The 25,203-nt window shown below is 40.7% G+C and overlaps 2 protein-coding genes across 3 annotated transcripts in view; one reads left to right on the forward strand and one right to left on the reverse strand.

Annotated features, from left to right (window-relative positions):
- Positions 1-14,014, reverse strand: part of frmd4ba (FERM domain containing 4Ba) — a 50,967-nt gene extending 36,953 nt beyond the window's left edge. The window contains exon 1 of the mRNA XM_035388312.1: positions 13,532-14,014. The gene's annotated coding sequence lies outside the window, so the exon portion shown is untranslated. The remainder of the gene's footprint in view (positions 1-13,531) is intronic.
- A 5,681-nt stretch (positions 14,015-19,695) lies between these two features.
- Positions 19,696-25,203, forward strand: part of mitfa (melanocyte inducing transcription factor a) — a 45,993-nt gene continuing 40,485 nt past the window's right edge. For both annotated transcript variants that reach the window (XM_035388235.1, XM_035388236.1), the window contains exon 1: positions 19,696-19,911. In XM_035388235.1, the coding sequence (XP_035244126.1) occupies positions 19,808-19,911 (104 nt within the window). In that variant the 5' untranslated portion in view covers positions 19,696-19,807. The remainder of the gene's footprint in view (positions 19,912-25,203) is intronic.

The following is a 25,203-nucleotide window of genomic DNA, read 5'->3' on the forward strand; positions in this document are numbered from 1 at the left end:
GTGCAAAATTATGTAGCATTCCAGTATGTGTTTTAGAAGACAGCCCAAGACTGTTCCTAAAGTGAGAGATTCCAATGATTTCACCTCTGCTTCCTGTTGGAGATGTCTCTTTTCTCCACCAGGGTTGGTGGGGGTTGGGGTGGGTGGGGTGAGCGTGTAGGGTGTCAGTTAGATGATGAATTCAATGGGAGGGGGGGCGGGGGGGGGGGTAAAAGGTCTGTTTACTTCAATAATACATGAGGGCATGCTGGTTCTTTTGGAGAAACAAAGACTCAAGTGGCTCCAAGGCCAAAACATACACAAGCACAGGACTCAGTGCCTGCAGGTGGATGATAAACACAGATGATATCCATGTGCTGTGCTCTATGTGCACTGTGGGTATGGGGAGGGGAGGTGGGTATTAGGCCAGATGAGACCAGACAGCAACCTTTGAATCCGGCCCAGTTTAAAAAGACACAGGGTTTCCCTGGGGAAACGGTGAATTGCATGACCTTTGCCAGAAAGGGAGGAGCAAACCTGCACTCTCTGCGAGGCCTAAGATACTTCTGCTTCAACATAGCATCTTTCTGTGTCCTCCCCCATGACACGTTCCTCAAGCTAAATCTTGCTTCACTGTGCAAAACAATGGAAGCCCCTGAAGCATAAACATAGCACTTGTAAATACGACAGTAATGCACCCATTAAGTATACTCAACCTAGAGTTTACTTACACTGGATGCCAATAAATTCATCCAGACCACAGGTTAAATATGATCTCTCTGCATTAGCATGGATAAAGAGATGCCACAACACAGAGAGACAAAGTAGACCAATTAATTTAGTATCATATTAAATTTACAAAGGAAATCTCAGAAGAATAAATATGTACGCCTGTAAGCTTATTTAAAGCTTGATTTTTCATTGATTCAACATATAAGCATGTACACATAAGCTACATACAGCATAAACATATTCTGTACACATGCCTACTCAGGTTGCATGGTTTTCTTTTTTTGTGTCATATCATGTTTCATGGCATATGTCATTGTCAAGGATCCAGGGTGGAAAAAGATTTTATGACTTTATAACTGCATTTTGGATAATTGCATACTTACTATGCATAGTACAGTGTGCAGTAATGAGTTTACTCATGTGCATGCATAATATTATAAAAAATATCCACAGCATATGTAATATAAGACATGGCTGATTTGATTTGATTCATGATTTGACGTAAACTCTGTGCATGCTCTGTACTCAAATAAATCCCTTTTTTCTAATGTAGCTTTACATGATAAGAACTGGCCAGGGAATGCAGACAGATCAGTCCTGTGCAGATTCCTAGCCATTAGAAACAGGCACTGAGGGGCTGAGAATGACAACATCTTTAGTGGAGAGCTAGGTGACCTCACACTGAGTGATACTGCTGTGATGTAATTCCTGTAGCCTCTGTACTGACAAATCATGTGCCACCAAGTGACAGCCGTTACATCCAACCCCAGCACACACCCAATACATTACAATGTCCATACACAATGGCCATTATCTTTCCTGCTGAAAACGGGCTTATGTGATTGCACAGAGTAGCATTAGATGCTCAAGTTGACTGTTCACTGCTGGTTCTGATGTAAACCATGGCATGTGGGGCATCACCAGTAGGTGGAGTAATATTACATTAGAGAATGAGGCAATGCACAATCCAGGAAATGATGTATAAACTACTGTGCGTAGGGCTCATTTAAAAAAATATTCCAGTTCAGAGCCAGGAATTGCCAGGCTCAGTTAAAAAAATTAATTATTAAAAAGCATGAATCCACTTTAGCAGGATCAACAGACTTGTAGAGAGTTCCATCTTCAGGGAATACCACGACACATTTACACTGCAGCCAAGATTATCATCCGTCTTTGTCTCAGGGCTAATTATAATATGATGCCAATTACCATGTACAATAAATTGTGCATTAATTTTCTAAAAGAGGAAGCCCTCCTTTCAGTTATTGTGCCACACATGACACAGGAACAGCTGTCTGCATGTGCCTGCTGACAGTCCCAATAAGGCCCATCTGTGGCTGTGTCAGGATCGTGCCATATTAGTAGTCCCCTCCCTTCCATTCCATACACGCTTTGTTACCATTAATATTATCGCTCTAAAGGGTCCTGATTGGGACAGTCGAATGTGGGAATGTGGGATGCTTTCACATTAAACATTTCAAAGGTAAAATGTAAGATTTTAATTTCCTCATAATAAAAAATCCTGATTGGCCAGTGTCTACTGTTTCCAGGAGCCACTTAGGTCATTTAACATTGGCTCTAGTGCTGCACAGGGAGGGGGGGTTACTTTCAGGGGGGTTCCACCCCCCTTATTGCACTATAGTGACTCCTCTGGTCAGTCAGTCACCTGCAGTCTGCCTGCAGCAGATGTGTATGAAGTACACATAATCCCCTGATGCAATGACTACACAGGTCTCTCTGCAGAATGAAAATAAGCAGTGGCTGGCAGCAGATGCTTTAACCGCTTGATTGATACACTTTATTGATCCCCATTGGGAAAATTCACATTGTCACCAGCAGCAGACCACACATAAATAATTCAAACAGAAAAATAAAAAGGTCACACGTGTTGATCTGCAATCTCACTGGAGGAGGACGTTGGAATAGAATTGGTTTACAATGCAACTGGGTATTCTGACTGGGAAGAATTATGACAATTTCCACAAATCATTCAAAGGGGGCATGACAAGACTTGCTACATCAACTCAGAAGATTTGCACTAAATAGAATTTCCTCACTTTAATGTAATTCAGAGGAAGCATGCTCTGTTTTTTTAAGAACATAAAGAACATACCCAAATCCCCAAGTAAAATCAATATCAAGCCAAAGCTTTAATTAACTGTAAACATATTAGATGGCACTGAATGTGTAGAGCACGTTACCTTTGGTTAGAGTGCCTGGTATTGCACAGTGAAAATATTGACACAAATGGAACAGAATAATTGAAGCCTCTTGCTGGTGTCCCTTTGTCTCCCTGCTGGGACCGCTCAGGCTGAGAGACACTTTGTCTGCATTATGACAATAAAGGGACAGAAGCAGACAAGCCCTTCCTCGGGCTCAAAGAGCACACACACACACACGTGCACACACACATACACACACACACACACACACACACATACACACATGTGCACATGCACACATGTACACACAAACGCACGCACGCACACGTACATGCGTGCACGCACACACATGCATGCACACATGCACACACACACACACACGCACACACACGTAGAAGATGTGCTTTAAGGGAATACTTCACTACATTTTTCGAGGGCACACACACAGTCTCTGTCATATGCATTACCACTGTGATGAAACACCATGTGGTGTTGAGAGAGCAGAGAGAAAAGCTTTTGTTTGTGACTCCACACAGCGGCAGTACCCTGCTTGGTGAGGCGAGGTGGGGGGAGAGGGAGGGGGAGGGCTGAGGGGAGGCTGAGGTTTGGAGCACTAGTGAGATGTCCGTTATGACAGGGATGCAAAGCCCGGCCTTCTGGACTCTGCTCTCAACTGCCCCAAATCCTCTGGGTTAGGGCAAATTCCACGTGTGTAACCCTCACATATCCGAAGGGTGGAAACTATGGCGGTCTCCAGGGAGACGCTGGTCATGTGACGAGTCTGAAATGAGCTCCCACCGGGATCCGCACGTATGGCTCCGCAGAGCATGTCCACTGAAAAATTACATGCCAATGGGCTTGATTGTGTATGCAGGAGGAGAGGTTTGGGAGTTCCAAACAGCAGTGCAGGTGTCCAGAGGGAGATGGAGAAGGGGGGGGGAGAGAAATAGACAGACTCCCCTCCACCGAATAGTTCCACTCAGTGGGGACTGTGACTTATGGGGTACAGGAGCTTTAGCATCACAGAGTGAAATTCAGACAGATGAGACATGAACCTTTCTTTACAGCTGAAGGGGTCTTATCAAAGACATACCGATGCTGAATCCCTCATGATAAAACACCGACCTTGTTTCAGCGATAGATTTCTTTTTTCAAAATGTATGAGTCATGGGAATTACTTTTATCCAAAACTGTGAACAGCTCACCATTTCCCACCTCTTTCAAGTTCCACGAGCTTTCAGTTTTACAGAAATAGCACCCTTGTGTAAGTAGAGGAAACATGTCCACCAAGGAAATACACTGGAAAGCATTACCAGAGCTCCCAACATCTACTGCCCAGCAGAAGCTACTGCACCTCCAGCCTTTACATCCACCACCAGCACACACCCAATGCCAGCTCCACCCAGCCATCTGCCGTGCTCAGCAACACCCTGACCTGAAACAGCACCACCCATCTTCCCCCACCCTTTCCCCAGGGAGCGCCACTGGTATTTCCAGATTTGGAATAGTTCCCAGGTCCCTCATGATGCAAATGGAAGCAAATCGTTTGTGAACGTCAAACACATGCTAAAGAAGATTTTTCAAGCCCTAACTGTGCTTAATTACAGTGCACAATAAGCTGAATTCAGGGAGGAACAGAGGTGTGTGTCTGCCCTGCATGTTCTTGAAGCAAGGCTTTAATTAATTACAATAAACTACTACCTATAATCAGGGATGGATCATGGCAGGAAAAAATCTAAGGCTTTTATTAATTACACTTAACTACAGAGAGAATTAGAGCACCACTACACCTGTCCCACATGTTCAGGAAATACCTATTACAAGTAATGCATTATCAACTGAGATAAAAGACTGTTCTTTACTTCTGTCAACAGCATGCATTGAAAACCAGGCCACCCTGGAACCAGCAAGTGAAGTGGTCCTTCCCAGAGCTCTGCGCTCCATTTCTGCACAGGCATTTAAGGCAGACAGGGAAAATGTGCACAGACTGTTTGTTTCGCTGAAATATACGCCAGCATGCATGCATGAGGGATGTACAGCGCACGTCCAATCATTTTGAGTCTGCCGTTCTCATGAAAGTTTCATGGCTGTCCCTTTGACACGTCAATCGCCTCACACAATCCCTGGTCTACAGATCACCTTCCGTTTGCCCCCACATTTAGTCCTGTAAGTGATACATTTTTGTATATAAATTTTTATCCAGTTCTTCTAACTGATTGGAACATCAGCAACGTTTAAAATAGTTTAAATATCCATCCTTGAGAGGACAACTAAATAACAGAGCTATAAAGTTTAAATGGAATCTTATTACATTCAAGTTCAGTTAAATCAATAATTAATTTAATGTATTGACCATACATTTTATCACAGGATGATTGTTATTTAGCTTTGTTTTAAAATAGATATTCCTTTGATATCTCTGCCAAGAACAAGTGCGGTACAATAATTCATGAGATAGCGTGCCTTCTGCTTACAATATGCATTATATTATAAAATCATCATGTTACTTAATTGGGTCAACTATAAGGCTTAATTATGCACCCCGAACACATGCACAAGGGTTTTGTTGCCTGCTGACAGTACTCTCTAGTCACCCCACTACACAGAATCTATAACAAGGAAGGTGACTTTTCCTTCCATTATGACTGCTATTTTGCTACAAAGAAAAGAAAAAAATTGAAGAGACCAAAACAATTTCTTCCTGTCCTTTCTGAAGACCTTCCAAAATGGCCTCCATCTCCAGGGTCAAAGACTCTGTAAGCCAATTTACTGCAGAGGCATGTAAGCTGTCAGGAGAAGTCTCCACTGAAGAGGAATAAGGGCCTGACACAAGGGTCCATCTTGACAGGAAAGTATGGGGAGCAGTGAGCACCATGCAAGGAAGAGTGCAGCTCCAGACTAAAGAATTGTGGTTTTCCATAATCTACCAACTAAAAAAGCTTTGACAGAAATCTGGGTCTCATCCTGTTAAATTGAACTGAGGGAGGCCATTCAATTAAGTAATATAGCAGTTTGGACTTTGTGAAGATGCTTGTTTTGTCACACACACACACACACACACATACACACAGGCATACATTTCACAAGACTCTCTAGTCATGACACAAAAATGAGTTCAAGCATGTTTACTTTTGTTTTAGCTTTAAAGAATGTTCCCCAAAGGTTGTGACCAAATGTGTGGTTGTTCTGATTTCACATATGTCTTCACAGCTCAAAATAAAAGCAAAAGCTATTGTTGAACTTTTGACAAAAAGTAACGTGATGTTCAAGTCAGGGCATCGCAGCCTTGCATTCGATTGAAATAGTCGCTAGGGTGACATCAAGGCTCAGTTAGGCATCCTTTAGCTTGTCTATGTGATATAAGCGTAAAACACTTCAAAGCGCAGCGGAAACGTGAACACCTCAAGAACTCCCCTGCCTCACTGTTGTTGACATTTACATTCCCCTTGCCCTGGTAATAATGATGGGTCACCTGCATTTAACACCCGACCCGCACAAATGACTCCCTGAGTACCCCGAGGGGACATTCTGACTGTCCTGTGTGTGGGGGGCCACCTGTTGTCACCTCTTAATAGCCCATCTTCATTACAGGATCCGGGAAAGGCCAGTGCCAGCGTGTCCGGTTTCTGTCAAGGCCTGGATCTCACTGTCGGCGGCCGCTCTCAACTCAGCACAAAAAAGCACTTATTTTTGTGAAGTGCAACAGCCAATTATGAGTCTCATCTGTCGAGATCAAATTTAATTTAATCAAATGCCAATGTAATGAGCACCTGACCTGAAAAGCAAACAACAAATTAATTTACACTCAAAAAATGTGAGAGAATAAACTAAGAGGAGTATCTGGAACAATCTGAGGTGGGCAGCGCTCACTCAACGTTCAGTCAGGTAACTGTGTTACTGCAGGAAGGACAACTCTGCATAACACTGCTTTGTTCTTTCTGCTGCATGTAGAGTGACAGTGTTCCTCCAATGCTGTACAACAGCAGATGTGTAAAAGAGTGTCCCCAGTGGCCAAACAATGCCCCCGCTGTCACTAGGCAACAGAGGAAAAGGCTCTCCCCACTCCACCATATACTGCAGGATCCAGGAAATGCACCTTATCTCTGGGTAACAGTTATCAGGCACAGTCCTTACACTGTGACTGCATTGACTAGGCATGGTAGGTCTCAGTAAACATCCATGAGCAGGCTTAGTTCACTCTGCAAAGATTAGACCCTGCTTTCAGTGCACTACACTGACGATGTAATGTCCTCTATCAGTACACTGCAGTGACCAGGTATGGGTATCTAACAGTACACTGCACTGACCTGACACAGTAATCAGTCTGAACACTGCAGTGACCAGGCATAGCCAACTCTATACACTGCAGTGACCATATACAGTAATCTAACTGCAGTAAGCGAGCACAGCAATATCTCTGTACTCGGCATTAACCAGCTGATTTCCTCTCTCTCTCTCTCTCTTCACTGCAGTGCTGCTGTTCCCTCTGCTGTACACTGTGATTGGCCGGGCGCTCTCTCCTCTGTTCCGGTTCGAGAGGCAGGTGATTCCTCTCACCTACCATTGTCGCTGAGTTGAGGAATCGCCTGGCTGAAGGTGACTGCTGCATTTCCCTTCAGAGAGCCGCTGCTCACCGCTGGGGATCGCGGTCCCAAGATCTCAGCTGTCAGCAACACAGGGCCACCAGGGCAGATCTGGCCTAGGAAGGTTTTACTTATACCATGACCAAGAGTTCAAAGGGGGACATTTTAAAGGGTGTGGGCCTAGCTGCACAGAAGCACACAGTATCTGATGGAGTCAAACGGTGGAGATTTCATCCCAACCCAACTGCACCATGGAGACAGCGGATGGATTGAGCCTGTGCCCGAGGGCTATTGAGCCGAATAAAGGCAGTACACCACAGAGGCGGGGGGTATTTGTTTCATGAGCCCCCGCCCCCCTCCCCTCCAGTACCCGGGCTCTGTGAGACACACATGGGGGTTTTAACGATAGAGCCCTATTGATCGTCCCCAGCCCCAGACCCCAGGACATGTCTGCTGTTTCAGTCTATATTTGTCGAGAGAGACACTGCCTCAGAGCGAAACTAGACCGTCTCACACTACTTCAGTGCAAGCCTTCCTTCCTCTTTTCACCACATCAGATCATTAAACAGCGATTATTATTCAGGTCCTGCCACATCTTTGGAGTTAAGGATCAACTCGAATAGCTTGTGCAAGATGCGCAGTTGTGGAAATTGGCTGAAAGTTTATTGTCAACTGCCCCTCTCGCACGTGAGGCAAGCGGTAATGCGATATTGCGTTCTATCTGATTTTATTTTACACCCTCAGCTCTGTAGTATTATGAGTCAGTATGATGAATGCACAGGGGCAGCGACAAACACTGAGTGGTTTCTGCTTTCACACAGATCGAGAGCGATCGATACTATGTTACGCCATCCCAACACAAACCCAAGGCAAAAACCTGTTCAGCAGAATGCCGATCCAACTACGTTTCAGACAGCTGGGTCTGTACCTGAGCTGGAAACCTTCAACTGCATGCACTGAGAGGGGAGCTGGCTACTACGCAGCCAAAATTTCAGCATTAATTCAACTCTAATAGAGTTTATATGAGTCCCACAGGGACCAAATACGCCATAAGTGCAATATATACTCTATGTGAGTTGATTTGACAAGGAACAGTCTCCTGTGTAGGACATCACACAGCTGGACCTTATCCCTGCCCATTGGAACAGCCCCGTTCCTCTTGAAGAGCCACTGTTGTTCAGTGTGGCGCAGCTGTACGAACTTGTCGTGAAGGGAGTAGACTCTGCTGCTTCTGCCCTAAGCCATGAAGCAATGACACTGCCCAAGCCTGATTGACTTCAAGCATGCAGCTGCATTTAAACGAGTACCATGTGAAATGTACGCTACTGCATTTAAACTGCAGAGCACAGAGTCATATGTCGCTGAACACTGTATGTTGTTCAGCCACTGGAGCAGTTAAAAACCGAGGTATATTTCATCACTAAAAAGATCATTCATATCACCATGATGCCTCTTTTATCTCTGCTCTGAGGAAGTAAACTAGAGTCCTCCCCTCCGGAGGTCTGTCAGTTAAGAGTTTCTTTCCACCAAGCTCAAGTGCTCTCTGCCTGCTGTCACACAAGAAAAGGCAGGGTTGTCACTGTCAGCTACTCAAACCTTGCCTTGTTTAGGAAGGCAAGGAAGGACTAAAAATACCTGCCCTAATCCAGTAATGGAGAGTGATTTACAAAATAAAACAATACAAAAAAGTCAATTAGCTTATTTTGTTCACTTGCCAAAACTGATAAAATATATATATTTTGTTTTGTACCAGTCAACAATGCCCCAATTTGTAACAGCTTTCAAGATATACTGTTCCTGAGGCTGTTGAACCCCGATGATTTGGTGAGGGTCCTGTTTACCTTCCTTATTTTGTAGTTTCAGTTAGTTACAAACTGTTGTCCCAGCAAGGGGTTTCCTGTCAAAATAGTAGAAGACACACCAAGAGAAGGAAGAGACCCAGATTCACACCGCCTGTCCACTTCCATATTGGTAAACAGCCGGTAAAGGAACGATTCCTGTTTATGTGACAGGGACATGAACCTCTGTCAGGAACAGCCTCTTCCTGAGATTTCAGACAATGGCTTCAGACAATGAGATTTCTCATTTGACAAGCATGTTAACATCTATCAAACAAAATACTATATTCTAACGTATGCCTTTCCATGACTTCTGGGTAGCTGATCCTGATCAAGCGCAGGCTCTGATATGCCCCAGGCTGGGTGCTGATGGATTCTGACTGTGCCAGTGTCTACATGGCTGTGCAAAAGTTGCCTCAGCTATGCCTACAGAGGGAGGGCTTCACTCACTGGGACTGTCCTGATCTCACGGCACACCAGAAACTCCTGGCTGACTGGGTGACTGCAGTCTGCCTAGGTGACTGACTGGGTGACTGCTGACTGGGTGGCTGCAGTCTGCCAACAACAACTATGCGCTCCTCCGATACAATGACTGCACAGCTCAGAGTTAAAAGAAACAGGGACTCCTTCGAAGGAGATCACGTGTCTGCATTCTCTACAAATATGACTCGGAATTTCAAGCTGGAGGGAAAATTGAGAAAAAATTAGTTATTATCAATTTTAGTGTATTAATTACTAAATAATATAAAACTGTATTGTCTGTCAGCATTGCTGATGCATTACTGTTTGTATTGAATCTCCTTTGTGCACTACAACTAACATGACATAGCAGTTCTTTATTAACAGACACTACACTTAATTAACATGGCACACTGACATACTTCCATCATTCTAATTGTGACTGCTTCACTGAAACCTCGGATGTCCCTCCAGGGCACTCATGCGGCCATTTCGCAGATGTATGGGCTTTCTATTGATTTCCCACCATAACCTTAAAGATTACTGTTGACCCACAAACAGACACTGATTGTAAGTGTTGTAAAGCTCAGATTGACACAGGCTCCAACAATCAAGGGACAGCAGCCCAACTAAACAAGCACTAAAAAGCAAATAAATCCAACACTAAAATGCTCGATTTCATGCATTAAACATTATATATATTAAATACAACAAATGACTTGATTTCATGTATAAATTGCTGTTCTTCACTTTTATGTTCAGATATAACTGTTCTTCCTAGCTACAATAAGTGCGCTTAATTTTAATTTTTATATTTAGCTATTGTTCTTCTGTTACTAGTTACTAATTATGCACAATTTAATGGGTTGATGCTGTTGCTAAAATTATTTGATGGCATTTAACAGTATAAAAAACACACAACTTGGTTAAAACCAATAGTTAATGAAAAAAAATCAAGCAACCAAGGTGTTGCTGAACCTGTGCCTTGGGCATGTTTTTCTTCTATAAATGTTCAGCTGCTACATGGGAGTAGAAGAACTGGTTCTCAGCTTCATGTTATCATTTTAAATCTACAAAACAAGCAAAGTAAAAATGCAAAGCAGGAAATACTCATTTTTCATTCAACATTCTGAATGCAGACCAGCTTTACCACAATATCACATAACTCTACATTTTTTTCCTTTAGTATCAACACAAAAAAAGAGTTGAAATAATATACTGCCTGATGCCGTGAAACAAAGTGCTGATGACTACATAGCAAGGCACACAGGGAGGGTAGGGGAGGAGAACGAACCTGATACTTGAATTCTGTATGTTGCTCTGTACAGCATAATTCCAGCAGGTAATACAGAGTGGTGTCTGCCCAGTCTATTTTTTATGTTTAAAGTGTTTATATAAAAAAAAACTGTGTTGTATTGATGAAGCTATTCATGTTCCATGATTGGCAAATAACTCTTATTTATGCTGGCTGAGTCCCAGTGATGGAATTTTCTGCGGCAGTTAATAGCTTTATTGAATTGGAACTGCTGACCCCATTAAAAGCAACTGAACATCCTCGACTAAAGTCAACACAATGCATGCCTGTTTTTTTTTCTTTGTTCTGAACACATTTATGTGTGTGCGTGTGTGTGTGTGTGTGTGTGTGTGTGTGTACAAATGTTTGAGCCTTTGTGTCTCCCTGCCTGTGTGGACCCACAGTTGCTTGGCACCATGGACAACGCTTATTGGCATACTGGTACCTGGCATGTAGTGTATGATCAATTGCTTACAAGCAAACTGCAATGTCACAGACAACATTTATAGGTTTCATCGGTAAATATTTTAAAACCACTTTAATATTTTAGTGCCTGCTATGGCTGCTGGGTAGCTCACTGGGTTAAAGTGCTGCACCATGATTGAGCACTATGGGATATACGGGAGGGATTCAGTTGGCAGGGATAGCAGTGTTCATTGCTCGAACAACCCCTGTTGGCCATCCGGGCGGCCCATATTGCTCTCTGCGCACGTGTATTACTGGGTCTCCTCCATCCCCGCTCTGTGTGTGCGCGGATTGTGACTTTGGTGTGAAAGCTGGCTGACACCACTTGTTGGCGGAAAACCGTGAGTAGCAGGGGTCGTATATGAGCATGCTTGTAGCCTACACGGTTCACAAATTGCACATTCCAAATTCAGGAATGAGCGGGGATGACAGTTTTTTTTTCTTTTTTAAACTAGTGCCTGCCAACATTTGATGTATATTGTTCCATGTCATGCAGTGGACTTCATGACCTTTTTCCTGGGTGTCATATACATGATTTATTGATCGCTGATATTGTTTATTGTTTATTTACCCCCCCCCCCCCCCCCCCAACCTACACAAAACACACACACACACACACACACACATACAGGAAACAGGAAACTCACTGACAGAAATAAAGGCGGTCATCAGCTCAAGAAGCGGCTCTTTGATTTTTTCCCCTCCCATAAAACCCTGTTCCTTTAATCAACACTTTCCTCCTGTGTTTACAAGGAAACAAGCAGGCACATGCTTATCAAGTACCACCACCAGCTCTCACAAAGCATTTCACTAAGGCCTGGACCCAAGATGGGCATGATATGGCCAGTTTTTTTTTGCTGTACATTTCTATTGTTATTCTTTCCAGAACAGATACTTCAGTCATTCCTTTCAATTGAGTTTTAGTGTCCAAAACATAAGGCAACAAAAATTAAAAACACATCAAAAAGAAAATTGTGGGGTTTTTTTTCACTTACTGCCAGTAACAGGACATTTCTTTCTAATTAGACCTCTGGGCTGAAATTTTAAACATAATAAATTAATTTGTTTTCTGTCATGGCAAATACATTCCAGCAACTTACATGCCTAAATTATATATAGAAAGCAGAATAAAATAAACTAGTGCAGTTTACTAAACTGATGAAACACGGCCAACACAGACACATACTTCAGCACAAGACCATTCACATCTCTATTGTCTTAATTCATTATATGATAGAGTTAAAACCCCATCATATAATTAATTAAATTGAACTTCATTTAGACGAATCAGCTGACGATTTCCTTAACTATAAGTACGTTATATGTGGTGTTATTTCGTAATTAGGCCAAATCGGTACACAAAGCATTGCCCTGTGGTGGGCTTTGGGACTAAAGCAAAGCACATGCCAGTTACAGGATATCAAAATTTGGGAAAGTTGTGCCACTTATTCGACCAGCAGCGGAAATGTATACTTGAAGGCGATATGTGAATTAATACAAAAATGGTTTTAACATCCTAATCACAAACAAAAATAGCATTAATTCAAAAGATAATGTCTGACCCTGACTTTTAAGGACTACAATTTATGGAGTATTGATGAGTAGAACATGTTGCCTAACACTTATACTTCACTCATGTCACAACACGTCATATATTCCGGGAAAGCCAGTTCATTCAGTCAGAAATTTAGCTCTTGTCATTTAATTAAATACTGTATTGTAAAAGCAGTCTAACATTTTGTTCAATCGGGATCCTTTCACTTCTACGCGTAATACAACATAAACAATCAAACGAAATATAGCCCAAATGAACAGTTTCATTCAGTTAATAGGTTACTGTGCGTGGCTGTATGGTTTATGCTACATAAGCGAGATGATGCATTATGCCGATTTTTTCCCCCATTGATACTCACCCTTTCAATTACATTTCCAAAGCGCGCATAAGCGCAATATAGCTATCCCACTGCACATCACAATGCCACAACCACAATACACTCACGCAAATGAACAAAGCCTCACCTCTTCTTTCCCGGTGGCGTTACCTTTCGATTCAGCTCCTCGATTTTTTTTACCAACAGTGGATCTTTCCTGGTACCACGAACCCTTTTAAATCCCCTTATTCTTCGCTTCTCTAGAAGTGCAGTCTACTCACGGAAACTCACTCGCCCGGTAAGCTGCTCTGCTGCTGTTTTATCAGGAAGCTGTCTTGATCCGCATATCCTAATAGCACACTGTTCAATCCATAGACACCACGCCTTCTCTTCTTGCCTCGCAGCCAATTTACCAGAAAGACCAACGCTCAACTATCGCCACTAATATGGCATGACCGCTATTGACACGATTACCGCGGCTCAACGTTCACGTCGTGCAGTTACATGGAAGACAGTGAGTTTAAATACAATAGTAACACACGGTAAGCGAGTCACCAGCGTTCGTTCAGCCCACCTACCGTAGGCTACTCCTGCCAATACAATAGCTTCTATAGTGTCCAAGGCAACACGAAATAATGATTGTCCCGTACTGCCAAGATGCTAGAAAGGAAATGCACGGGCTTCAGACACCAATCAGACACGGTTAATCGAGTTTATGGATTAGTATGGACAGTATTAATGACAATTAATAGTGTTCTCCACTTTTTACTGAAGAAAGAAAGATATATATATATATTTAAAATTCAAAATAAGTAAATCATTTAAACTATTTCCACATATGCATGCACGCCCACACTCACACGTACGTACCCACGTACGCGCGCGCACACACACAGTCTCTCTGTTTCTCCAAAGATATGTTCTGCTGTTGACTACCCTTTTCCTTTTCCTCATGGCCTTCCTGTATCTAAGGCTGGTTGTTTGGACTTCCACAGGATGTTTTGTAGAGGCAGACCCTTCTTTTCCTCATGGTGGCTGTGTACAGAAATGCCCTTCCTTACTCCATGTCATCTCTGACCATCTGAATGTCAAATCCACTGGCAAACAACATGGCAGTCAGCAGAATGATAGACTAGTGAGACGAGTATGGTCCACTCTACTCATGTCACAGTGTTTTTGACTTCTGCAGCTTTCCCCTTAGCTCTTCAGCCCTTTTGTCTTTCATAGACTTTACCAGTATTTTTGTGAGCACACATTTTGTCTGTATAGGATTGTTCCTGCTTTCTAACAGTATCAGTTGAAATGTAAAATTTCAATGTAAAGTAACTTCAGCAAATCATTGTTGCTGTTTCAGATATTGGTTGCAAAGGTGACTGAATCATTAAAGGTAACAGGTTGGCTGCTTGCTTATGTTTGTCAAGGTCTGAGTGTCTCTGTGGAGAGGTTCCTGAGTTTTCAGAGGGTAGGCAATGGTAGTGTCTTAATCCTCATTAAATAGTGGGGCCTGCAGTACTAACCATTTCAAAGCAAAGGGAGTTCACTTTAAGTTGGATGCTATAAAAACAAAACACGATTATAATGATGACGTGATCATTTTAACCCATATCGACAGCATATTGAGAATGACAAAATGGAAATATGGTTATTATTCCAACAATATTGATAATTTCCTTAATGGCAAGGAATCCTCTTCCTTTAATGAATGGAGCCATGTTTTACATACTGCCTTTGACTAATTTATAATGCATTTAAAAACAAGAATGACTAAAAAACATATCATATTAGCACAGATGTTAGGGCAAAGCTAAATACAAATAGTATTTTAAGCATTGTGCGTAAGGTTTAATTTTCAGCAAAGCTCCTGCCGGAACACTTGGCTCATTGACGGGAGTGACTGACCCTATAAGGACAAAGCGCACAGACCCAGAGAAGGGGACAGACATGAGGGAAGGAAGGGTGTGTCTGAAAACCATGGAGTCACACACAATTCTGAACAATAGAGCAGTGCACAGACCCTGTGTAACTGCACCAGTAAGAAACAGGGACACCGAATCTCTAGCTGCATTGTGAGTTAATGGCAGACATAGAACAGCGCTGGTGGCCAACAATAACCGGACAATTCTCAATGTATTCTCCGTCAAAGCAGATTATTATTTGTGTCTAGGCAACCGACTGGTGTGTTACTGGAGTGGTGCGGTTCCTTCAAAGCCTAAGTGGATCCCTCCAGGGAATTACCCCATCCCCCCATTTTCTCGGATTTCTGCCACCAACCATAAATGAGTATCTCATTAGGCTCGCCCCAAAAGCGTCTGTGCATCTCTGCCCCCCCCCAAATCTCCATTTGGCCTCAGGTGCAGGAGGATTAAAAGAGAGGCTTGTCCCACCAACAATTTTGCATTTCTTTATTCCTGTTGTTTGGAGAATTATTTTGATCCCTTTCCAACTGCCTCAAATGGGAGATGAAACAATGGTCTTGATTTGTCACAGAAATGGCACAATGACATTTCACAATGAATATCATAAAAGGTACAATCAAGTAGATTTTTCATGAGTCTGAGTGGACATTTCCTCACTAAACACAGTGACTGAATCAATGGTTGAATGAGCACACTGGATTCAAACAGCAGATGTCTTATATAAAAGGTAAATACCTTATTTATGCATGCATGTGCAAATGTGATGATCACCCACATGTACGCATGTGTACGAGCAGCTTGGATTTGTAACTGAAAAATATGTCAAAACCCATGATGAATTATATGATTATGATTATAGCTTATAGCTAGATGATTACAGCTTGTTTTACCATTGTGAGTAAATAAAATAAATCCACATGTTCTTGTGGCTTAGGGTAACTCTAGGGTAACTGAATGGCCAATTTTTCACTGCTATTAGGAATGTGAATATGCAAATAAGTACAGAAGACAGTGGTGGGATTTTGGCTTTTTCAATAAATACACTTAAAATCTAAAATTTCTATTTAACAATACATAAAAAACCTTTTGTATCTTTAAATGTGTTTCAAGAAGGCACAGGAACACCTGACAATTTATGTAGACTCACATTAAAATGGGAAGTAACCTGTTAATAACAACAATGAATAATAAAAAGTAACTATTAATTTCAATAAGCACAATTTTTACTTCTACATATTGTAGGGTAACAATCTTTAATTAGATATGACCACTAACTGGCAGGTTGTGAAATACCAAGGCCTCATTAGACATGGTGTTTGCTGAATATTTGGCAGTAGAGTATTCATCTACTTTCTCAATGACTGTTCTCAGTGAACAGTTAATAGTAGACACTGGACACTATGACCAACCACTGCTCCTCCTGGAGCAAGCACAAACGTGAAGAGTACTGCGCTCCCCACAGAGGCCAAGAGCATCGGTACAGTGCCAAACCCATGGCCACACTGTCACAACCTGTCAACATCTCCAAGCTAACACCTCACGAAACAAAAGTCAAAATGCTCTATTGTGCACCATCATTGCTGCGGTACATTGGCATTAACTCTGCATCCATGGCTTGCCATAGTCATGCCTTTTATGTCACCCGAATAAAGAAACCACCACTTGGGTGGTTTTCTGGGTCACGGTAAACCATTTTGTTCCAGGAAACATGTCTATGATTTCTTTGTTCTGCTGTCACTTAGTTGATATCACCAGTCTAGACTACAACCAAAGTCCTCAGTACATCAGAGCTGGAGAGTTAAAATCTACAATTCATAACTCAAGCCCTGAAGGGCAAAAAGAACAAACAGCAAACCCAGCTGCAAGGGAAGGATCCTCTTATAGTATATAGGATGTATAATATTGAATAGACAAACAGACAGACAGACAGAAAGACATAAATGTTTCCCTGGAAAAGGGGAATCAGTTAATTAAATAAGCATTAGGTAAAGTAATGTATTAGTAATGACTGTGCCCATATAAGCATTGGGATATTAGTAATAATATACGTGCAGATTTGGAGTTGTCAGCCTCTCTGCTGATATGTTTCATGTGGTTGTTTATATGCAGCTTCAGGTCATAGATATGTGGGGAATGTAGGCATAGCATGTCAGCACTGCGACCACCTACCTGTGACAGTGTAGTGCGAGGAGGCCAGAGCTGTGTTAACAGTAGCCATTCAAAGGAATCATAGGAAGTTTCAAAATGAAATCAGAAGTGAGGCACTGCTACTCTACCCTTGAATAAGGCACTTGACCTGGATTGTTTCTGTAAAGACCCAGCTGTGTCAATGGATAGCAGGCATTAATGTAAGCAATGTACGTCACACTCGACCAGGGAATTTGCTACGTAAATGCATAATGTACTGCAGATTTTATTTGTTACTACATGAATTGGTATCTTTGTGCCAGGTCCTTGATGCAGGTGGTTACCAATAATTTATGTAAGTGTGATATGATATGAGTGTGTAATGTATGAAGGCAGGACGTGGGAAAAATAAAACATTCAATATGTATCTGAATATATGAATATTAGTTTTTTTAAGTGGTTAAAACAATAAAGTATGCATCCAATAATGTATTTCTGTCACTGATATCACAGTGGACCACACATTGGAAGATTAATAATATGCTGGGAATTCTGCAGCAAAACCATAATTCAAGTTTTACAACTCAAACAAAAAGCCTGATCCTCAGAACTTTGACAAAGGATATGTATAGAACAGCAAAATAGGCTGAATTCAGACACTGTTTTCCTGCCTTACACTACCACCCAGTGGACAAAAATCCATTAACTGACAGGCTCACAGGAAAAGACAAGTAAATACTGTATACTGTACTCATCAATAGGAAGCATGGTTTTGAAGAACTGCAACAATTCTGAAATATCTTTTAAAAAGAAACCTTAAAACGATTGACATTGCATTCTTTTTGTTGTATCACTAGATGGAGTTTTAGTGCATAGCAGTGTTCATTTTGATTTAAGCACACTTAAAAATAGATTATTTACCCCCTTAAATGCTCTAAAAATGCCATCAGTAACATTTCTTTTTGTGTGATTTGCACTACACATATTACTTTTTTATTCTCAGTTTCCCAGGTAGGCCAGATTCTAATATTCTGTATTTATCCACCAGCCAACAGACAGGTAGTGCTACATTTTTGCTTATCTGGTCAAGTTTGTTATTTAATGCTACGTTTATTACTGGCATTCAAATAAATATTTAAAAAATATATTATCATTTTTATTTATTTAAAAAGTATACCATTACTGCGTAAGCAGTGTTTTAAAAGATCCTTCATATAGCCGCTTTTTACCTATGAATAACTGTTTTCAGGTATCATACTGACTGATTTTAAAATGTGTGAAAACCATGACATGTATACAAATTGACACTCAGTAGTTATAAGCCATCCCTGACAGTTTAAAGAATTGGGGCCCTTTGTTGTATGTTTAATTGCTGTGGGCGGCACTGTAGTATAATGGGTAAGGAACTGGGCTTTTAACCCAAAGGTCATAGGTGGACACTGCCGTTGTACCCTTCAGCAAGGTACTTAACCTGTATTGCTTCAGTACATATCCAGGTGTATAAATAGATGCAATGCAAAAAAAAAAAAAAAAAAGGTAAGAGCGTCTGCTAAATGCATGTCATGTTAAATAATGAATTAAAATGTGTATATCTGTTCTCTGTAAAATTGGGGTTACTGTACATTGACACACAATATGAAAATGGGCTTGCCGTGAAATTTACCCTTCTTGGAATAAATAAATCAATAAATAAATAAATAAATAAATAAATAAACTAAAAAGAGTATAGTTTCTCAAAGGTTAAAATCATATTGCAATGTCTTCTAAATGTATTGTTTCAATTGAACTAGCTATTTACATGGTTTAACTCGCCGCATTAATAAATGATCGCCTATAGTTAACACACGAGTGTAAATATTCACGTTTTAATATTTATCTGCTTGATGCAGTATTTGATGTCTGATGGAAACAATTTCCTGCGCTACTGGGAAAATGGAATGAACTAGTTAGCTAGTTTGTATGTAAGGCTAGACATGCGGTTCTTAAAGTGCTTATACAATAAATAATTACAAACCATTCAAAACCCATTCTTACCAAAATGATATTACCAAGGAAAGAAATTGGTAAAATTTCATGAGACAGTAAAAAAAAACGAAAAGCTGCTGACATTGACATCAGAACTGGGGATATGCTGGCGAAAACGTAATAATGTTAGCTCATGGTACTTGTAGTTTTCTAATGCGCAAACTTCGTTTTCTTCGTACGCTGTATACATTATAGAGGACTACATATTCTATAGATTTTAGCGCCATCTACGTGTGGGGAGGTCAGCAGTTTACAAGCATATCGACTGGTACTGCGTGGTTTTGACTTGTCAAGCTACATTTCTTGTTTTCTGTTTTCATCTATTGGCGCAACTTTTGACATTGACAGCTAGAAGAATGCAATCAGAATCTGGGATAGTACCAGACTTTGAAGTCGGCGAAGAATTCCACGAAGAACCAAAAACATATTACGAACTGAAAAGCCAGCCTTTGAAAAACAGGTTAGTGCGTAGCAAATGAAATGTTAGCGAGCTAAACAGCTAGCTTGCTGTTGGCGTGCTAGCTGCATAATTTACAGTTTGCATGTTTCAGTCGGAAAAAAAAACTTGGCAAGGAATGCAGTCAGCTGTGTAGTTTTGTTTTATACAGACATTGAATCTGGCATATGGTATAAGTAATGTCATGTAAGATAGCTTGCTAAGTTTTAAGCAAACGATTTTCTTGTTGGATTCGTTCCATATGTTAACGCTGCTTTTCCGTTCATATTATTCTAAGCACTGTCATCACTCCCTGTCTGTAATAGCTTTCTGGGAGGGATTTGTTTGACTCTGGGTTTCTGTCGTTCTATTTATCACAGTGTTTTGCTAAATGTTCGGGTGTTGTCTGGATAATGCTGTCCAGAAATAATATTGGACGATACAGTATTCGAATGTTTTGTTGTCGTGGCATTCATTAGTTTGTTAAAACGACATTGTAGACTATCTAGTGCATGGGGTATTATCTAATTTTGATTAAGTAGCTAGTGAATTGCTACATTTGATAATTAGGTGCAAATGTGTAACGTGTGTTAGGAATTGCCTAAAAAACGCTGAGAAAAAGTAAGGACGACAGTTTTTTTTCCTCAGCTGATAATTAAAACAGCCATTTCTTAAAGAAATGATGAAGTTATTATAGTAATGCTATTGAATGTGCAGCTTTTGAGAAAAGCTTTGTAATTAGCTACAGCAATCGTGTAAAATACATCCCCTCTCCCACACCACGCACACCCACACCCACCCTGAAACTTCGGTGGCTACTTAATATTTTAGTATACTATTTGCCCATTGTTTACTGATAGTTTGAATACTGAAATATTTAGAGTTGCAATAAATCCTTCACTAACAATGGATACTGGGTATACTATACTAATATACTAATAATGGGTACTGCTGACGAATCGACACTAATTGTTACCATTACCCGCCGTGTCTATGGCTCTTCAGTTTAATTATTAAATAACGTCTGCCACAAAAATGAGGGCTGTAAACTGTTTTTAAATTATGGAGTCTACCTTAATTTTACAGGATGCTCATGAATTAGAAATTCGCCTTTATAGGAAATGTGTTGTAGCCTCTTTCAGTGACGAAAGTTATTATATTTTTATTTATCTCCATAATAAAATTGCTAATATATTGTGTGTGGAATATGTAATGTGGATATTTTAGTTCAAGTGGCTATTTTTAAGAAGCAACGGAACTATTTAGTTGTAATCTGCAGTTAATTAAATGCTTAACTTTTTGAAAGTGGAAATGAGCATAGATAACATAATAGTTAAGGATTAAGCCATTCTGTCCATTGCACTCTGACAGCAATGTATGAGAAATACATTGTTTTTGCAGGCTGACTGCTTAGAGAGTCAGGGAAAGTTCAGCTGGGCTTCACATGACTAGAAAACACAACTAAAAAGAGTGTATTATTTATCTTCTTTCAGTGGTGTGTGGGTGTATGTTAAATGGTGGCACATAAATTATGTTTGACTATATATTTTTGGTTGTACCTAATTAAAAAGCTTTATTCTTGTAACCCGAATGTATTTATTTTACCTTTTTACCCTGTTCACATGTTTACACCACAACTGGAATTGATAGAATTAACATGGGTGTTAGCCATTTTGTCAGGATTGTAAGTCATACTGTGGATTCTAAGTGTTAGTATCACTATCCCCAACCAGCTCATAAGATTTAAAAAAAGAAAAAACTGGTAGTCAAGAGCTTATTGTGTTTATATTCGCCCAAGCGTGTCCAGCATTGGAAGTGTCTATTTAATGCCTCAATAGTGGAGAATGGAACAGCACTGTCTCTTTTTACCACCAAATCGTGTTCTCCCCACTGCCAAAACAATACATCCCACATTGACTGAGGCCTGTGCTCTGGAGGTAACCTTTCAGTGGCACAAACATGTGACCAAACCACTGAACAGCATTATCCTGGAATGAAAAGGAGCGGGTCCTAGACAGTGCCTCAACACTGCTCCCCTGTGTTCACCCAATTTAACACCGCACCCAAGTATGTGCCATGAAACCTCTCCTTTTTTCTGCGAAATGTTTTGTGCAACTCTGCATGATTGTAGTGCTGTTGAGCGCAGAAGGGAACTGATTGGCTGCTGCAGGGAAACAGTAATCTAAATTTTAAACTGAATTTTTTTTTCCATTACTAAATTTCATTATGTGATGACTTATTTAGAACCCGCATATATTTGATATATTTGAACCCGCATATAACCCGCACATTGATTTTTAAGCACAACCACAATTTCCCTGGAAACAAAGACTATTACTTTACTTCTAATTCTTGTTTAGAATGGTCCAAAAAAAGCTGTGCAATGATGCAGTCATTACAATGAAAGTGTGCTGAAGTCTCTAAAGGCTCTTATTTCTGTCTTCTGTTTTCCCACTTATTAAAAAGTTGTTGTGTTGGTGTCTAAACTATAGTTTTAAAGTGTCTGACTCAGTCTAATTTGTTTCACAGGTGCATACCAAGGGCAGCAGTTTTATTTATATTATATTTTTATAAGTAAATTATATAAATACTTTGCCCATGTGATCAGAAACAGAATGGACTGTTTAGCTTTGAGCATTGAGGTCTAAGCATAAACAAACAGGTAGGGGGGCAAACAAAGTGAAAAATGCAAATTTTCAGAAAATAAAGCAAACGAGTGTTGCAGCAGACTGTTTCCCTTCAAGCGCACTCGTTTTGCTATACATAATGCAGAAAACAAGCTTTTGTTACACCCTCGATATCACATGATTCTACTTTGGTCTTCCGACTGATCTACATGCAGAACAGAAAGGTTAAATATCCAAAAGGATAAATGTGAGATGAGATTAGAGGAACATTACAGGTAGCAGCTTTGTAGTAATTGTGTGGCATGTTGCATTCTGGGCTATAAATATCAACGGTTTAAATTTCAATTTACACCTCAGCAAAAACAATTAAATCTGAGTGTGACTAACCTTTCCAGTTAATCACTACAGGTAGGAAATAGGCTGAACTTGGTTAACTATTATCTTGCCATTAAAAAGGGATTCTTTCTTGGCACAATGGTCCAACATTTGAAATAGTATGCCAGTAGTAATTACATACAGCTAAATGTGGACAGTTTTAGGACAATGATGCAATTTTGTCTTTTTGGCTCTGTACTCCAGCACTTCGGATCTCAAATAAAAAATGTGAATGAGAGAGCGGACTGTCAGCTTTAATTTTAATGATTTACATCCATATCAGGTGTCCCTGTAAGAATTACAGTGCTTTTTATTCATAATTGCCCTATTTTATGGGGAGCAAAAGTAGTGGGACAAATGAACATAATCTAAAATGAAGTTGTCATATTTAGTACTTAGTAGCAGCAAATCCTTTGCATTCGATACCTGCTAGAAGTCTGCGACCCATGGGTATCATCAGACCTTGGATATCTTCCCTGGTGATGCTCATCTGGGCCTGTACTGCATCTTCAGTTTGTGTATGTGTTGTTAGTGTTGATACATTACATTACATTACATTACAGGCATTTAGCAGACGCTCTTATCCAGAGCGACTTACACCGCATTTTTACATAGCATTTTTACATTGTATCCATTTATACAGCTGGATATATACTGAAGCAATTTCGGTTAAGTACCTTGCTCAAGGGTACAACGGCAGTGTCCTTACCCGGGAATCGAACCTGCGACCTTTCGGTTACAAGTCCAGTTCCTTACCCACTGTGCTACACTCCGTCTGTTTGTTGTGTTTGAAACACCTGCTCAGTTAGAATCAGGATCGGTGATTGACCTGGCCAAATTTCCACTTTTTCTTCACAATTGAAATTATTGTTTGGTTATCCACTACATTGAACTTCCATGGTCTATTCCAATGCTTTTGCCATTGCTAAGCTTGCCTGTGCATCCTGGCTTCTTAACAATGTATCTAGCAGTTGATTTTGACACACCCAAGGTTTTGGCTATGGCTCTGATTGATTTATTTTTATACCCCATGATGGCCTGCTTTACTGTCATTGTCACTTATTTGGTCCTCATGTCGAGAGACAGCAGCAACAGCCATACCTAGAATCAACTAAAGACCTTTTGTTGGCATTCATATTTCATTAACTAATGATCCAAAGGTAATTGTCCCATTACCTTTGCTAATGTAAAATGGGGGGTCTGTGGATAAAAAGGGCTGTAATCTCTACCTGAATCTCCCATTATGGATGTAGGCTAAATGAAAGCAGACAGTCTCCACTTTATCCTCATATTCATTGTTTTATTTCCAATCCAATGTGCTGGAATACAGAGCGAAAACAAATTGTGTTACTGTCCCAATACTTTTCAATTTAACTGTACATAAAATGATTTTGTGCCTATATGAAATACAATAAATATTTTCTGCCAGTTAACTTGGCCCGTTAAAAATGACACTGGATATGTTGTGCCGTATGTAGTAACAACCCTGTCTATATTCTTTTTTCTGATCTGTGTGTGTGTGTGTCTGTCTCATCATTGATGTGTTGTGTAAGGTATTTCATAATAGCAGTTTGGCGGAGGAATGGTAAAATATATAATGGGGAAGAGAGGAGTCTCACTTCCCTCCAAATGGTTCCATTACATGGGAAGTGAAAATAAGCCTGTCTTCACCCTTAAAGGAATACTCTTCTTCTTCTTCTTCTTTTTCTTCTTCTCTCATCTCATGATCTTCTACCATATGACAAAATCAGCAGTGATTTACAGCAAAGTGTAACAGCAAATATTGAATACAGCTCCGATGTAAAAGACCAGAGTGGTATAGACCTATGGGGTAAAGTGCAAACATGCAGAAAACTGTGCGGGGCAGTGGTTAGAGCTGTCGGCTCTCAGCCCGCATGTGGCACCACCGTGTGGCCGGGGGCTTGATCCCCCTCCGCGGTTTCCCTCCGTCTGAGTGAAGTGAAAAAAATTTTGGCTGACTGTCTACTTTAAAAAAAAGCCTAGGGTATTTGGGGTTGAAATGTTATTACATAAATAAAAAATCAAAGCAAATTGTTGCATGTATATGGGAGCGTGGGAAAGCAGAGAGGTGAGTCTGAAAGAGGTCAAAAGTCTCAAGAGAGGTTGTACAAGTTAAATTATGGTTGTGTTAAATGCAGGAGAACAGACAGAAGAGATTACAGCAGTGGAAGAAGGAAGAGGCTGAACAATCTGCCAGGGGACGATTGTCGCAACAGTTGAGTAGGAAGAAATGATAGATCCTGAAGGGGGTTAACAAATGTGAGGAAGAACATGGATGTTGAGGCAAAATTTA

The sequence above is a fragment of the Anguilla anguilla genome, chromosome 13 (assembly GCF_013347855.1).
Source record: "Anguilla anguilla isolate fAngAng1 chromosome 13, fAngAng1.pri, whole genome shotgun sequence".
In the NCBI taxonomy this organism is placed as follows: Eukaryota; Metazoa; Chordata; class Actinopteri; order Anguilliformes; family Anguillidae; genus Anguilla; species Anguilla anguilla.